The sequence below is a fragment of the Alosa sapidissima genome, chromosome 2 (assembly GCF_018492685.1).
Source record: "Alosa sapidissima isolate fAloSap1 chromosome 2, fAloSap1.pri, whole genome shotgun sequence".
Lineage (NCBI taxonomy): Eukaryota > Metazoa > Chordata > Actinopteri > Clupeiformes > Clupeidae > Alosa > Alosa sapidissima.
In genome coordinates this window covers 28,230,582-28,248,633 of record NC_055958.1, presented here as the reverse complement: position 1 = coordinate 28,248,633, position 18,052 = coordinate 28,230,582, and the positions used below count along the sequence as shown (strand labels likewise).

General features: G+C 41.8%; 1 protein-coding gene across 3 annotated transcripts in view; it reads right to left on the bottom strand.

Annotated features, from left to right (window-relative positions):
- Positions 1-18,052, bottom strand: part of LOC121696667 (CD48 antigen-like) — a 49,884-nt gene that overhangs the window by 19,894 nt on the left and 11,938 nt on the right. For 2 of the 3 annotated variants that reach the window (XM_042077842.1, XM_042077843.1), the window contains exons 6-9: positions 14,151-14,234; positions 13,709-13,771; positions 726-803; positions 203-292 (exon numbers count right to left, since the gene is read on the bottom strand). In XM_042077842.1, coding sequence (XP_041933776.1) covers positions 203-292; positions 726-803; positions 13,709-13,771; positions 14,151-14,234 — 315 coding nt within the window. The remainder of the gene's footprint in view (positions 1-202; positions 293-725; positions 804-13,708; positions 13,772-14,150; positions 14,235-18,052) is intronic. The other variant, XM_042077844.1, reaches the window with a different exon arrangement.

Here is an 18,052-nt window from a genome sequence, read left to right as displayed (position 1 = left end):
GGGGTTTAGCATAGCAGTCACTTGCTACCGAAGCGGCAGGGGGAGCTATGTCGTGAAAAATGCGAGCCCAAATCAGGCGAAAACCCAGAAACAGCGAAGGAATAACCAGACCTGCATAGGGCTTCTTTAAGTAAGATGAATCACATAGGAATTATGACATTTAATTTATGACTACCATTCTCACTGGGGAATGACTGCATACCTGGTCCGTTGGTTGTCGGGCCCTCAGTTGGCCGAGGTCCATCATGTAGCTTCCTAGCAGACTCGTCTTCTACATTCTGTTCTTTTGGTTCTGCAAACATGCACAATACAATTTTCAACAAATGTCCCTTTTTCCAGTTTGTGATTTGCTTGATGTTTCTTTGGTTAGTTGAGAGGCTTTCCTTCACACAACCACCTGTGTATTGCTCTTGTAGACTTAGGCCTTTGGTTTTGAAATTTGCCTCCAGACAGTGACTTTGAGGTCAAACGTTACAATTAATGGACATGCCAGTGCATTCATTGTAAAACACTCATCATGATTCACCAGGATTTGACAATTGATGGTCTGCATTACCAACGCATAAAGATTCATAAATCTTATGTGCCTTCTGGGCCGTTTTGAATGATGCTGTGGGCTGTGTTGAATGAGGTTGTGTACGGCCAATTTCCATCCCTGTGATCTCTACAGAACCCCCTCTCCCACCCACCCCCACACACACACACACACAGTTCAGGATGCATACCTTGTCCGTTAGTTGTCAGGCCCTTAGATGACCCAGCTTCATCCATATTCACAACAGACTGGTCTCCTCCACTCTGGGCTGTTGGTCCGAAAACATACACAATACAATTCATTAGAAATGTCAATGTTCTCTCCACGTTGTTGGATTGTTCCTGAAAATATGAAGCATATATTGGGTCATATTATGACAGTCTAAAGCACATGGTCACTAGTCAAAAGCTTATTCAAATTTAGTAGGATGTCCAGTCTACATAGGCAGTGTTTTTGTTATCAAACGTCGGGCAGATGGCGCAACAAGCGTTCCTAGGTTTCTTAATCAGTCATGGGTGTGTTTGGGGAGTAACATAATTTAAACCAATTGGAATAGCATCTGTCATTCCCTTTAACAGCGCAACGTCAAAGAATGCATCGGTATTTTGACAGTCAGCGGCGCATTTGAAGAGGCGGTTTGCGAGACCGTATGGAACAGTCATTCCACTAAACCATGCTTTACTAAAACCTAGCATAGAATAGCCTTCATGCATTTGCACTCGTCTATTATTTGAACTCATTGGCAAAGTGAAACTAACTTTACTGTTGTGTCAGTAAAAGACAAAACAGTTACCCACAGTAAGTTACTTTTACTAGTGACTGAGAATGGGTTACCATCGAAAACATACTGTAGACTGGAAAAAGCAACACCCCCTAATATTGTTCAAATGACTGAGCAAAACAACATTTATCCTGCAGAGGAGTTGCTTACAGGGTTCTTGCAGGTTTCAATAAGTCAAATTAAGACCTTTTTAAGACATTTTAAGACCATAAAGATTGAAATTTAAGACCTACACGACGGATTACCAAAAAATATTCAAATCAAAGAAATTCTGAAAAAATCATTGAAAAGTCGTTGAAAAAGCATTAATTTAATTTACAGATAAAGCAATCAAACTAGTAATCTTCCACACCCAACGTCTACAACCCAACTGATTTTTACATTGCTCACTTGTAGTATACTCAAGGAAAAATATCTGTGTCACGTACCAAATGCCCTAAACCTTAAGCCCAAAATGAAAATAATCTAAAACAAACTAGCCCTCAAATAGAATAGATTTCAGCAAGGAAGTCAAAAATGAGACGAGTTGAAACTGGGTATGAAAGTGTGTTTTGGGTGGACACTCTGCACTTGTGTGCGTGTGTGTGGGTTTTCATGAGAATGTGTGTGGGTGGGTGTGTATGAGCCTTGTCAAGGACATCGTTAGGCTTACAGTATTTTGGGGGAGCTGAAACCACCCAAAGATGATCAAAAGCCCTCCTAAAAATATATAGTATTAATATGAGTCCAAATTCACTTCCATTATTCTCTGTTGAATTGCTCACGAAGTACTTATCTCGCACAAGTCGCACAGACGTCAATTGCAAGAGCGAAACCGGAGCTTTCGAATGATGTTAGCGAATGATGATGCTAGTGCTGATAAGCTAGCCGCAAAATGCAAACTGTTTATGTTTCTCTGCATGCTCTGGCTTGTGACTCCAGCGCCTTCACACCCAGAGTCCCTAATTGAATAGTTTTTTTGCAAAGTTTGCAGCGAGCCTCGTACCCGGAGCTGGGTACCACTTGTAACCAACAGCAGACATCGCTGTGATCTAGCCAGTGTTGCCACAGTTACCTTGAAAAAGTAATCTTATTACTCCTTTAAAAAGTAACTTAGTTTTTAAAATCAAGTAATCAGTAAAGTAACTGAGTTAGATTACAAGTTACTTTATTAGTTACTTTCAGCAGCTGCCGACAACACCCCCCACCGCCTCAACATAAAAATGACAACCGGTTTTGCCAATACTCACTTTATTGGAAATGCATTTTAACAGTAATGTCAACAATGTATAGCAGACATCCCAACCTGAAAAAAAGTAATTTTAGGGAGGTAGCCCTTTAGCCTACTTAGATACTGAAATTCAAATGTTTGTTCAAAAATGTCTAGTCAGTACACCAAACAAGGAAGGCCTATAGATAGAAATTGTGATGATAGAATATGTAGATTTTGGTAGTTTGGGTTTTTCATTTTCAAAAAGAGAACAAACGGGAGAGCGCGGTGTTTGCAAAGAAAAGGCTTTTCATGTAGCCTTGGCAACTAGCCATCTAGTATAGGCCTGAATAATAGTAAATTAAATGGCACTTGTTAAAATCACCTCAACAAGTCTTTTGCAGCCATGGGCAATGCTACAAATAGTGCAGTGTGCAAGACTATCATTATGTTTTACTTTTATGAGACAAGGGTACACTTTTGTGTAGTCTGATGTGAAATGGGTCTTAAATGTTCTTTTTTGGGGGCCACTGACTCTGCCATGACATTCCTGTTCCTAAATACACTGAACTGATTAATTTAGTTCGGGAGAAAAAAGATAAAAGCCCACCTACACTGAAAATTGATTGGTTGATTTAGCAAAACAGGACAGGATGCTCTCTGTCTTGGATGCGCTTCAGGCACACACACACCACCCCTCTCACTCTCCCTCTCCGTCGTGTGCGCACTAAACTCAGATGCACACGCGATTTGAATTCCCGGTCTGGCTTACACGCTCTTGTTCGTTCTAGATTCCGGGAGATTTTATCTAATTTGCGGGCGTCAGGAAGCCGCTATCGGGAGACTCCCAGAACTTCGGGAGACTAGATGTACCGCCGAGCGGTACAAAATATGACCGCCGCCCAGTCCAGCACATTTTTTCCACAAAAATAAATCACGTTGAAAGGCCTATATGATTCTGTCTCACTAAATTGCATTATCCACACTCAATTCTCACTGGTATCTGCTAGACAACAAGTACCAAAACATGATTAGTTCATAGATTTCACATGTAAAATTCATTTTATACAACCCCACCTCCATCTTGCCTGTTCATAATTCTGAGAAATTCTTGAATTGTGTGCATGTGTGCATGTACATGTTTATGTTATGTGTGTGTGTGTGTGTGTGTGTGTGTGTGTGTGTGTGTGTGTGTGCGTGCTTGTGTGTGTGCCTGCGTATGTGCCTGTGCCTGTGCATGCAAGCATATGTCTACTGTGTGAGTATGTGTCATACGTATGATTACTGTGAATGTATGTGAGTGTGTGTGTGTGTATCTGTTTGTGCACATGTGTGCACATGAAATGGGTTAACATGACCCCTGGAGGCAAACATACGGAAAAAAATGGTCATCCTAGGCCCTACAGTTCTCAAGATATTCACAGAGAACTGTGTCTGCCCTACCCTCCTTTCGGGGGGTCCAGTTCAGCGTGGGGGCTACAGATCAAAACGAAAAATGACGGTTCCATGCTATCCATGTGGGGGTACATGCCAACCAAGTTTTGTGTACCCCAGTCTTTCAGTGTCCCGGGAATCCTTGTTGGTGTACGTCACTAAATGTACACATAAATTATTTTATTGTAAGGCCCCCCATAAACGAAAGTACACAAAACTTGGCATGCATTCGGAGGGTGTCATAATGATCCTACACTTTCTATTTCGTGCAGTTTTGACCTTGTCAGCCAGAGATATTGTGATGAAAACACCTAATTTTTTGCTTTTTAATTTTTAACTAGGTGGCGCTCTTCATGAAATAAGTGGTAATGGGATGGGTTGACATGCCCCCTTAAGACCAACATACATAAAAAAGGTGGACCTCCTAGGCCCTACGGTTCTCGAGATATTCACAGAAAACTGTCTCCGGCCACCTACAGGCCAGTTGGGGTATAGTAACATAAATTAATTTATTGTGTGGCCCCCCATGAACGGAATTCCACAAAACTTGGCGTGCATACAGAGGGTGTCATAATGATCCTACACTTCCAATTTCGTGCAGTTTTGACTATGTTAGGTCACAGATACCTTCAATTATAACACCTCATTTTTACTTTTTTGTGTTTAACTAGGTGGCGCTATACATGAGATGAGTGGTTATGGAATGGGTTGACATGGCCCCTTGAGATCAACAACAAAAAAAAAATGGTCCTCCTAAACCTTACGGTTCTCAAGATATTCACAGAAAACTGTGTCTGCCCTACCCTCCTTTCGGGGGGTGCAGTCCAGCGGGGGGGCTACAGATCAAAACGAAAAACGATGGTTCCATGCTATCCATGTGGGGTTACATGCCCACCAAGTTTCGTGTACCCCGGTCTTTCAGTGTCCCGGGAATCATTGACGGAAATTTGGGCATGCGAAAAATAAAAAAAAAATTAAAAAATAAAATAAATCTGACTAAACCTATATGACCGCCGCTTCGCTGCGCGGCGGTCATAAATAATGACTGTATAGCTAAAATGTGCATCTCTCTCCTCCCTCTATTGTTGTTTATGTTTGTGTTGCTGCGTGGTATTACACGTGAGTCATCATGCTGAAAACGTGAGCGTTAATCCCCGAGACAAGAAAAAAGCAAAGAATATATCTTTTACTAAGGTAAATGACAAAAATAGTAGGCCTAACACACAGTGACTTGGATAAGTAACTTTAATCTGATTGCTAGAAATAGTAGCGCGTTAGACTCGTTACCAAAAAAAGTGGTCAAAATAGAGTAACGCGGCATCGCATCACTGGATCTAGCCATGTCTCGTTGAAAGTAGGCCTACACTTTCCCATTTTCCACACGTAGCCGAACTTTAACAAATTCTGAGGAGACGCAGACGTAGGCTATTTTGCGGGCAGGTATTGCATTTATCACGGGATTTGTAGATTTATCACTGCGTAGGCTACAGTACGTACCAACACCAATATCCCCCAGAAAGAACTACAACACACTGAACCAATGTTCTGAGCATTCTGCTGGTTTTGTTACAATGGTAGCAAAGACGCCAGAGCTCTGCTTTGCAAGCTACGACTCAATACTTTTTTGCTACTTTGTAATAACTTTCTGCGGCCAGCATTTCTGGAAATGAACGATGGTAAAATATTTTTTAGACCTGACTAAATGAATTCTAAGACCTCGGAATGAAAATCTGGCCTTTTTTTAGAAGTTTTAAGGCCTTAAATTTAAAGTTCTGAATTTTAGACTTTTTAAGACCCGCGGGAACCCTGTGCTTATATCTCGTGACAGTGCGTCTTCAGCTGTACTCCATGTGTCTCTCGCCTCTCCCCTAATCACTTTTAACCGTCATTACCAATTTGCAAATGATGGTGAATAACTACTCATCATGAGATGTACAGTATTTCGTAATATCTTTATTCTAATTATGTTTCCCATTGTAATCGTGTAATTTGTAATGCTTTGCATGGACGTGCGCTGGTGTGCGTTCATGAATGATAGAAGGATGGTGCGTGCACCTGCCAATATGACTGTTGACATGCACTCTTAAAATAGCATATGAACAACTCGCCATTGACTTCTGACCAGGTTTAGGTGGTGTATGATAGCGATTTTTAGACAATGCGCTAGGCCCCTCCCTAGGTTGTTAATTGCCACACCCCTTGGCACAATCTTTAAAAAATAAACGTGCAAAATACCAAATTCAACTTTGCGCGAGTGAAAAACGAACTTTACGCCATGCGCTGGTGCCCAAAATACAGCCCAGAGCCCCTAGACTTTTTTAAGGGCATTTTCACTACCTTTGGTAAGAAGCATTTATCCTGGTCATTTTAAGTGCCATACACACATTATTTTTATTTTTTTTCAGCGGAGTCTAGGCTACCCAGATCTGCCACAATTTCATGTATTAATACTTGCATTTATTTCATTTTGATTTTTAAATAATAAAAATACAAAAAGCGTATTATAGAAATCTGTATATTTTGACATGTATCTCACCACTGCAAGTTGGCAGCTCTTTCATGTGTGTGTAGGGCAGACTGTCCTGAATCTGGCAATATCATTGACATGGTGGAGGGATTCTCTGGCGCTGAGCAAATGTGAAAAATATGTGGTGTGTGCCTTATAGAAATGCCATTTGCCATTTTTTATTTATGCCTATGAGCCCTACTCTATTTTTGGCCATTTACACATGCTATATGTTTTTCAGCACAGTCTAGGCTACCCAGATCTGCCACCATTTCATATAATACTTGCATTGATTTTAAAATAATACTTAGTGATGAAAAATGACCTTTCTGCGCTCCATATCTGTGACACAAACTGATCTGACCTGACTTGACCCGAGTTTGTGTGTTAGCCTGTTTGTGCACTCATGATGATTCTCTACAACAACTTTTTACCGCATTGCCATGAACAAAGTAAAGGCAAAAAAGGTGTTTCTTTGTCGAACAAATTGGGATGCAATGTGAGCCTTGAATTGGATGCCATTCAGGAATTTGCTAGCATCTCAAAACTGGATTATGAACATGCTTTGCCACAAAAACACACAAAAACGTGGGGTAAGTCGAGCTATATGAAGTTATTATTTTGCTGTCACTTTGTCTGTTTTATAACCCAGAAGGACTGGAGTGTACTTTGTATCAAATGATAGCCCTGTGTCTCCTCTTTCATCTGACATGCTTGCCATATATACTGTATGCAATCACGGGTTCACGAGTAATTCAAATGAGAGTAATGGGTGCGCAGGTACTTCTCTGCACTCCTTCTCACTCTCTGGTTTCTGGATGGGTGCCTTTATGGTTGTGGAACCCAGGTATCCTTGGTCTCTGATTTGTGATTCTGGAAGCTTCTATACATCTCTGATCTGATTGCTAATTGGGATACACTTTGGCTGCGGGCCGTGTTGAATGAGTTGCCCATCCCTGTGATCTGTACGGACCACCCCACATGTTTCGAGATGCAAAATGAATCTTGGATTGGTACAAAGTTTTAATCATAGCAGCAGCAAATATTGTTTCATTGCCACTGCCGAATAGCCTAGAAATCTAGACGCACCCTAGCGGCAGCAAATTACATTTGGCTAGTCTAGCAACTCTCCGTTGGCTTGTGAGCTTGAAAAATTAAACTTCTATCAGGCCAATCAAATCGTGTATAGAGTCGTTAGGCGGGCTTAACATAATGATTGATGTCAGAGTTGCAACGGGTTGGCTTGAATTCCCTGCTACTTGAAAACAAAGAAGATGGATGTTGCTGCTGGCGAACAGTGTGACACGAGTTAAGCTTTTTTTAAGTTGGCAAAAGTTTGAACTAGCCAACTAGCTCCGCTGGTGGGAAAACGCATGGGACTCATAGTGCTGTCCTATTACGTGCAGAGGGAATTTGAAAGACAACCGATTATCCCTACCCTCGGACTGAGCACTGCGAACGGTAAGTGCTCAGACCCTACATTTTAATGTGGGTCTGGCTCGTCAGGCTAGCTGCCAAATGCACTTTAGTGACAGCAGCGTGAATGTAGTCCACCATTAAAAAGTTTTCTAGCTTGGTGCTATTAGACCAAAAGTTCTCGTTGATTTAACGGACATGTCAATGACATACACTCGGACTGATTTCCAGCTCACATGAGCGTGCTTCTCACAAAAGTAGCAGCACATCTCTGAAGCTGCCAGGTAGCACTAGCTATATTTGAAGATGTAATGACCAGTAGACTACACATACTGTATTATGCTATGAAAAAACATCTTAATACATCTTACATCTTATTTTTTGTTTACTTTCTTTATTTCTTTACTCCGGATTACACACTGTAAGGAGTGTTTTTTATTCTATCCTATGGATATGGATCAGTTATCACAATGTTCTGGCGGTAGCAAACTTGTTTATACAAGGAATCAGCTGCTTGCACTACGAAAGCATGCCGGTGGTGTTCACGTTAACATCCCATGAATTGTGGTGCTTTCGGGGCTGTTAGCGGGACGAGGCGACGGGAGAAGAAGTGGAGATACAAGCCCTCAATTCCATCGGTAGTGATGGGGAGCGTGAACTCACTCAAAACTGACAAACTGGCAAATTAGAAGCTTTACAGGGAATGTAGCCTGATTTGCCTCACAGAGAAGTGGCTAACTAGCTGCAATGTTACAATAAACTAACAGAGACAATAAACTTTCAGCCAAAAAGAAGGGAGGTGGACTGGTGATACAGTATATACATACAACAGATGGTGCAATCCCGGTCATGTTACAGTTAAAGGAACACGCCACCCAATGTCAGTAGTAATATATGTTCCTTCCTTAACTTTCACGAGCTGCCTCTCCGACACCGTGATCAGCAGCACTGGAGTTCCACAGGGAACAGTGCTCTCTCCAGTCCTGTTCACCCTGTACACATCTGACTTCTGCTACAACACAGAGTCATGCCACATGCACAAGTTTTCAGACGATAATGCAATTGTGGGGTGTAACAGGGATGGGCAGGAGGAGGAATACAGGAGCCTAGTGGAGGACTTTGTGCAATGGTGCAAACTTAACCAACTACAACTCAACACTGCGAAGACCAAGGGGATGGTGCTGGATTTCCAGCGGTCTAAGCCCGCTCTGCTGCTAGTCACTATTGAGGGGGTCAATGTGGAGGTGGTAAACATTTACAAGTATCTGGGGATACATCTGGACAATAAACTGGACTGGTCAGTCAACACTGAAGCACTCTACAACAGGGGTCCCCAACCTTTTATGTACCATGGACCGGTTTGATTCCCATTTCTTTATCACGGGCCGGCGGGGGGTTAGGGGTTCCATGTCCATATGTGTTGTGCATTACTTGAAAAGCTAGCTCCTACTAGCTCCAGTTATGTATGAATAGTGAAGGTAACAAACTCTTAAAAATGTGAAAAACGTGAACTTGAAGAAGTGAAAATTGAACAATATGAACTATGAACTATGAAACTTGAAGCTACATCTATTATCAAGTGTGAACATGCTTAACAAAATATGGGAAACATGGTCATTTAACGTGCATTACGAATAATCAGTGGGAGCCCTGTGTTTGTTTCCCTACAACAAGAAGGTTCCACCTGGGGGTGATGGAAGACAGTGACACCCTCAGTGTGTTTGAAATGTCCAGTCGATTGCGCAATTCTTAGTTAAGCAAAGTCTTGAAAGAAATGGTAGCAACGTTTTCAGCGCTTTTACGGCTATCTCGGGATATTCTGCTTTGGTTTTGATCCAAAAACCCGCCAGAGAGGTTTCCTCAAACACACTCTTAAGACCACCGTCATTTGCAATTTCGATCAACTGCTCTTCCTCCTGCGCTGACAAGTTAGGACTATTCGGGATATTGACCAATGGGTTGCGGACCCACTCATTGGTTTGCCCGTGGATCTTTAGAGGATGGGAAGTAATGCTCAAACTCATTTGAAAGCGCAACAAGGTGATCGCGCACCAGCTGCGAGAGAAAGGGCCTCAGTCTCTCCCAAAACCCCCACTACTGTTTGGAACATATAAAATACACCCCGGTCCACTCGTCGTCCCCACAAATCAAGTTTGGCTTTAAATGCAGCAACTTTATCTGCCAGTTTAAAGACAGTCGTCATTCTCCCCTGGAGTGACAGGTTGAGGTCATCAAGCAACCCGAATATGTCACACAGGTAAGCGAGTTTTGACACCCAGTCCTCATCACTAAAATGTGCAGCTAACGGTGACTTTTTTTCTGTAAGAAATCTCTGCAGCGGCTCTCACAACTCAAACACTCTGGCCAGTGACCTGTCCCTTGACAGCCATCTGACCTCTGTGTGCAAGAGAAGGCGTTTGTGCTCTGCATCCATTTCTTTACAGAGCTGCTCAAATAAGCGAGAGTTGAGTGCGTGTGCTTTAATGTGGTTGATTATTTTAACTACATCATTTAACCCTCTAGGCGCCACAGTCGACTTTAGTCGACAAGATGCGGTACTGAATAAAACGGCCGATTTAGTCAAATAGGGTGTCATATTTCGTTCGACCTCCACTCCACTAGATGGCAGACATGTCATACGTCATCCCCGAGTCGGAAAAAAGTCATGCTTTAAACAAAACTTTCGCGCTACAGCTGCAGTGAATCAGTGCGTGCAATCCCGGAGCTAGTGTGCATGTGAGCTATTTTATCAGAGCGATATTGTCAACGTCAGCGAGTATTTGCATTAGATTATCGTCTAATGGCATCAAAAAAGTTTACCTGAAATGAAGTGTTGGGTCTTCTATTCACGGACCCTGATTCTGAAGGGGAATATCTGCCTTCAGAAAATGACGGTGATTCGTTTAGTGAGGCTTCAGATGCGTCCCTGCCTTGCAATGATGCAGCTGGACAAAGTGAGAGTTTACTCCATAGTTTAGCTTACACCAAGCACAAACTTTGAATCGTTTGCCCAATGTCACTGGTGGGAATAATGTTTCACGGGTTCGGAGTGTTCATTGGGAAGTTAGCAGGGTGTTAGTGGTGTGGCGAACGAGGCTGGAGGTAGCCTAATGTCCATAGCGCTAGCTTCTGTCTTCTGTGTGCCTCTCCACAATCGCGGCGACAGTAACGTGGTGGAGCCTTTGTCTAATGCCACTGGGTATGTTAGACGAGGTCGAAGTGCTCATAGGACAGTTAGGGGGGAACGTAGTGGCAGTGTGGGGAGTCGCAATGAGAATGACAGTAGGCCTAGTCCGAGCTGCGCAAATTCTCTCCACTCGGCGCGCGCGAGGCAGATCTGGCCATGCTGCTCGCATGGTGGAGGTGGTGACACGCTCTCTCCCTCTCCCACACACACACACACACACACACACATTAGGTCATGCAAAGTCTATCACAAGATGATGGGAATGCCGGCCCTGTATGGATAGGGATAGGGAGTCATTATCTCTACAGCAAAAGGCCTGCTACATAAAAAAAAAAATGTCAGCCATTTATTAGTAATGATTTAGGCCTACACTGTTGATTTGCTATCTATTTCCCTGATCATTTAGGACATACACTATGTGTTCCTTTTTGTGTGTTCATGTCCTTGTGATGTGTGTGTCTTTGTCAGCTAAGAAAAAAACCCAACAAAAACAACAAAAAGAAAAAAAATACTAACATTGTCTCTTGTCTTGTCTCGTCATCTCTCCTGATCTGTGCCTTGCCGTGGCAAATGAGCTTTTGAACTAAACAGGTCTTGTCTACTTGTGTTTGTGTGTCATCTGAATAATATATATGTGCCCCATACATGGAATCAGAGTGCCTACTGTATGTAGTAAATGGAAAATCTCTACAGCAAAAGGCCAGTCGCTATTACCGCTACATGCATTTGGTTTGTTTCTGCCATTTATTAGTAATGATTTACACAGTTTGTTCACTACTTACTATTTAACTGAGCATTCAGTATTGTGCAATATAGCATACAGAAGGTGAGGGACATTTTGGGGGGAAAGAAGTGGTGCATTTTATCATTCAAACATGCGACTTTTCATGAAAATTCTATAATCCAAGATGGCCGCCACCATATGATGTCATAATATGCAAATTAGATATAAACATTTAATCTCTACATAAACTTTGGGTCATCCTTAATATTTCTCTAATTTACAGAAAGTCTATCTCTTATCACTTTTAAGATATAGCCTTTTGAAATGAAGATGTCAAAATTGATCGTTTCGGAAAAAAACCTCTGGCGCCTAAAGGGTTAATACCCCATTCAACTCGGGCGGCAGTTTTCGACTAGCCAGCATTTCCCTATGAATGACACAGTGTGTGGGCTCGCAGTCAGGTGCAACGTCTCTAACCCTTGCAGTGAAACCGGACAGCCGTCCGGTCATGGCTGCAGCCCCATCAGTGCATACGCCAATACAAAAAGACCAGTCTAATTTTCCAGACACATAACCATCCAAAGCCCGGAATAGTTCTGCAGCTGTGGTGTTCGTTGGAAGTGACAGCACACACAACAAATCCTCCTGAACATCCTCCTCAAATATGTACCGGACAAACACCAGCAGCATTGCCTTATTTTCAACATCAGTTGACTCATCAACTTGAATTCTTAGATTTAGCAATCCGACTAGCCACTAAGTATGAGGCTTTTAGCGCAGCCACGTACACCGATGTGGTTGCTTTAAGCACTAGTTTTTGTCCTTCTTGCTCGCGTTTCTTACACTCAAAGAACTCAAGGTGTTTGTCTTTAAGTGTAGGATGCTTGGACTCTAGATGTGAAATTAGCTTTGATAGTTTCATTGCTTCGTTTGACAACTTATTGCCACATACCACACATAAAGGACTTGGTGCATGCGAATCACTGGTCTCTGCGAAACCATATTTTAAATATGACTCTTCATATTTCCTACTGAATGACCCCTTCTTTTTCTTTGAGGTATCTGGCTCACTACCATCATCAGTGGGTCTTTTTTTCCCCCTACCCCTTCCAAAGAAATGCTCTAAAGATGCTTGTTTTTTGTTGCTCATTCTAGCAGTTTAGCTAACTTATACATATAGGCCTATGCCATGTAAAAACGTGACATTATTGCAAATTAAATTGAGTTTACACTGTTTACTGGCTATATTAGCCCATATGTACATCCCTTCCTCCATCTCCCAGTCTGGACTGTGGTCTAACATCACATCATACTTGACCAATGGCTGATATCCTATGACTGCAAAGCTATCCTGGCACTGCTGCTATAATTCTTATATTACTATGTTTACATTTTCCTCCATTTTGTCCATATAATTATACTATAACTGTTATATTACTATGCTTAAATTTTGTATTATATTGTCCATATTTAATACTGGTCTCTTATATTGTCCATATTTATTGCTGGTCGCTAGACTTTAACCCTGCACTGTTGCACTTATTTGCACTACCACCATGACACACACCTTACTGAGCCCCTTACCACGGCATATTGAATCACAGGGTCAGTCCTTGCCCTGTCACTGCAAGTGCCTCATGCTTATACATTACATTATGATCATGTGGATCAATTATGCTTATACAGCACAGTACATTCATGTGGATCCTTGTTTTAGTATCTTTAGTGTCTTTTACTGTTCATTTGTTTTTTCATCATCCTTTTTATGTTGTTGTGTGTGATGTCATAAGCTACTGGGACCTTGAATTTCCCCTTGGGGATCAATAAAGTATCTATCTATCTATCTATCTATCTTATTTGTATATTGAGAAGGACAAAAAAATCAAAATGCAACGCATATATAGTAATGTAGCTAATTATTTGAAAATTCCCTTACCATCTTTATTAGCTGGTTCGTAGTTTATTCTGTATCCTCTGTGTTGGCCCCAACATGGACGTACTGTAATCATGCATGCATGACAACATCCACAGTAAAACACCATTATTAACGATTGAACAATGACATTTGTACAATTTCTCTGCAAAATATTGCTTCCCATTAACGCCTGGTCAGTAGGTATTACTGTTCTGATTTATATTTTTGAACATGTAATTACAAAAGCAACTTTAAAGTTCAAGAGGAAGTGAACTTTAGTTTGTCAAGCATCACATATTGAGGAACTGTATTTACATATTGTACTTATTACTGTAAAATACAATTAATAATAAAAGGGCGTAATCTACTGTATGTTGACCCTGGAATTTCTTGTCATGCAATCCTTCAAATAAAACATATTAGATGCATATCAATATGAATCAAATGTTTTATGGATACATACCAATGTTCCTTTTGCACAAAAATGCCACAGCCAAGACCAACAATAAAATAAAAATAATAACAACAGCAGCAGCGATTATGCCACCTACAAGGCAAGAAAATGGACTGATTAACAAGACTGCAGCCATTGGAACATGTAAACCCTTAAAGATGAACTGAACTGAAAGACTCAACGTTGATAATGTGTTGATTATGACAATTAATGACGTCACTGGCATGGTAGGACCTGAGAAGTTCTATAGGCAACAGCTGCAGCATATTATATATACACGAAAATCAGTATTTTTCATAGCACACATTTGAGCCTGTGAGGGACAGGCCTGTAGTGTCTGACTACCACTAGATGGGGGACGATCGGTTTCAGGCTCCAGCTCAACCTTCAGTAGGATTATTTGGGTGAAAATGACTGTGGGCGCTGCCGAACCATGGACACTGCTCCGGAATCCATCTGTTGCAAAGCAGTGGCGAAACGTAGGGAAAATTTTTGTTTTATTTTTGTTTTGTTTGCTTTTTTGCTGTAATTTATTCTTTTAATTAATAGGTAATTTTGCCATGCTCCTTCTGGCAGGGGGACTACCAATGGAAACTAGCCTTTTGGCTATAATTGGGTGCATTTACATTTTCTTTGTAAAATGTCAATTAGTGTACGCTGTCCCTCTATAACAAATAAAGTTAATAATAATAATAATAATAATAATAACAATAATGTTCGAGGAAGCCAAAGTGACGGAAAAAATATGTTTATTTATGTATGTGTTTATTTCGGGGGTATACATTTTGCGCAATGTATAGCGGCACAGCATACTGTAGGCCTAGCCTACAGGCCATGTAGAAAACGGACGAAGGACACTTGTGACAGCAACACGCACGCTGTCTCTCTGTCTCCCTCCCTCCCACACACACACACACACATTGCCTACTGTACGTCCTCCACACAACTGTATACTCGGCCATCACCACTACATTAGGCCTATGCGAAGGCTATGGTGCATATAACGTTACGTATAAGCTATATAACACGCATTGTCACAGCAATGTAGGCTAACATGGCCTGGACTACTGACACTCGTAACAGCAACTCACACGGGCTCTCTCTCTCTCTCCCTCCCTTGAAACTCTTAAAGGGACACCAGGCAACGTTTTCGTGTTAATTAATCATCTTCGTAAGTCGGTATATGGTTAAATGACTCATTACGGGGCGAATGAAGGCTCTCTCGCCCGACCCTACAGCCTGTAGGAAGAATATCCCACTTGCAAGTTTGGTGTATCCTACCCGCCGACCGAAGCAGGATCAGTTTACAGCACAGAGGCAGGCTAATGAAACGCTAGAGATTGTTGCAAACGTGTGTATAATGGCAGAGCCGGCGAAGAAGCAGCGAAAACCCTTGACGGAAGACGCGAAGAAAAGGAAAAGAGCTTCAGACCGAGTGGGGGGAGTTCCGTAGAGAAAAAGCATCAGGCTTGCCTGGTGTCCCTTTAAAAACGTAGTTGACGAGTTGACGAGTTGACGAGTTTTGCCGTTTACTTTAGGTTAACGTTAATGGAGAGTTGGCAGAGTTTTACCTTGTGGATGTTGATATTGCATGGGTCTCTAGGAATTAGCAACTGTTTTCGAGTTGAACTCCCTCTGCATCAACAATCTGCCCTGAGACGGTGAACAATTACCTTCAGGGTGAGTAGAAAGGGACATTGGATTCCGTTTACAGACCCGCTTTGTTTTAGTTACCAGCTAGTAAATTAATTATTATCGATCTGTGATATCGTCGGAGTCATGGTTTATACTCTATAGTCTGAGTGCTAGCTTGTGGAGTTTGACATAAGAGTGTTTCCAAGGTGTTTAGCTGCTAGCCCTTTCCTATAGGTTGGATCGTATGGTAGCCTATCTAACACTGGATCTCATCTGAGGCTACTTCGATCGAGATATAATTGACCTGTCGCTAAGCGCCACCCTTAGAACGCTGATGAACCAATGACAGTCCAGCCTCATGGGGACTCGGACATCAGCTCGGACAACTCCATAGGAAACAACAGGGAGCAGGCATAAAATAACAAATTAATGGTTATTTATGGAGTTTATTAACTCAAAAAACCCAGACGGATAACCATGGTCAAACGTTTTGCATGGGGGACGTGTAATACTGATAGCCGGTACCCCGAGATGCTAGAAAACGGGGTATATTTTCATCAACAGTAGCCTACAGGACGTCTCTCGCGTTTGCAACAGCTCGACATAATGTAGGCTACTAAGCCAACAACGTGGGCACAGGTTCCCTGTTAAATCCCAAGATGAAAATGCTCATTAACCAACTATATTCTTACTACATCAACTATTAACATAACCCAACATATCTTAGTATCAATCTTCCACTAGCTAGCTAGCTAGCATTAACGTCAGTGGTTTTTGCAGGTGATTTGCACGGCTACTCGCCACAACTGCTTGTCACCTTGTATGTATTCTAAAGTTTTGAAAACACCCCTCCATAGCATAATTAAGTCCCTTTTGATAGCTTCTGGAGGAAAGTAAATCCTTTTTCGACCAAAACGTCCTCAAAGCCTGCTTTCATATACTGTCAGCTGCCATTGTCCACAATGTATTTCTATTCAAGTCTGGTTTGTTTGTCCGAGTTTTCACACGGTAACAATGGGGGGCGGGGCTTAGCGACAGGTCAATTCCAAAGGGGACAGATGGGCTACTGCACTTAAAACTTTAAAAGATTGAACGAACCTTCCCGGACTTTGTAATTGCGACCCGTGACTGGCATCGGTGAAGGAAGCTTTCGAAGTTGAAACTTAGGCTCCATGGCACAGGAGAGACTGGGGGCTCGCCCTCCTATGAATTGAAAAAGGCTACAAGCTGGCCAATTGCTGAGTTTGCGATAAAGTAAGCAAGAAACGTTTTTTTTAGGATATGGCAAGTCAATGCCATTTATTCGTCCAAAGTTACAGACCAGTTTCCATATGCACATCTTATCAATAGTTTGAATGTCGTGTGTGTTTCTGCTCGTTGACAAAATAGCGTTCAGTAGCCTACAATGATTAATGCCCAATTAATTTCCCCTGTTAAAGTGTTCGCCTTTGTTACACTAGTTTGGTTTCATTTTGTATGAGATTTTGTGATGTAGGCTTGCCTATGATAAACGGCTTATGGCCAATATGTAACTCAGCTAGGCCTAATGTTAGTTTCCTCAGCCATGTCAGCTAGCCTCAGACTCATTACCTGCTATGGCTGCTAGTGCTAGTGCAGAGTAGCTTACCATGCCCGACGTAGCTACGCCCGTGTAACAACAACACTTTCACCATACAATTTTATCCCTTTCAATAAATTCATCCATTTTAATCACTGTACCAATGAGAATTCATCTGTTATATCACTTTTACTTCAAATTCCAGTTCAGTTCATCTTTAAGAAACAGTCTTGTCACTTTCTGAATTCTGACCGGATCTCATGAAACCCTTTTAGGGGGAGCAAATTCCGTATTTTAAGATGTTAAAGAAATACACCAACATTTTGGGAAATTAGCTTATTTGCCAGGATAAGCAATCCAACTACTTGGGATTTGCAGAAGTAACAGCAGAACTTGAACAGGTGTTGCCTGAATGAGAACATACTTTCAAGTTTGTATATGCTAAGAAAATCGCTGTCTCATTTTACATTGGTATTTTTACATGTTGTAACTATACAATTGACAACATGTAAATAGGAAAATGTTGGAGCTCTTTTGTCACTTTTAAGAGCTATAGGCTAGTTAGTTCCAACCATCTCAATGAACTACTCCAAGCTAGGCTAACGGTGGGTGCGTCAGACTGAGTTACTACACGCACAGAGGCGAGAAGGGTATAATCTTATTCCAACTCTGGGGGAGGCGAGGCAATAAGCAATTTCCCAAAATGTTGATGTGTTCC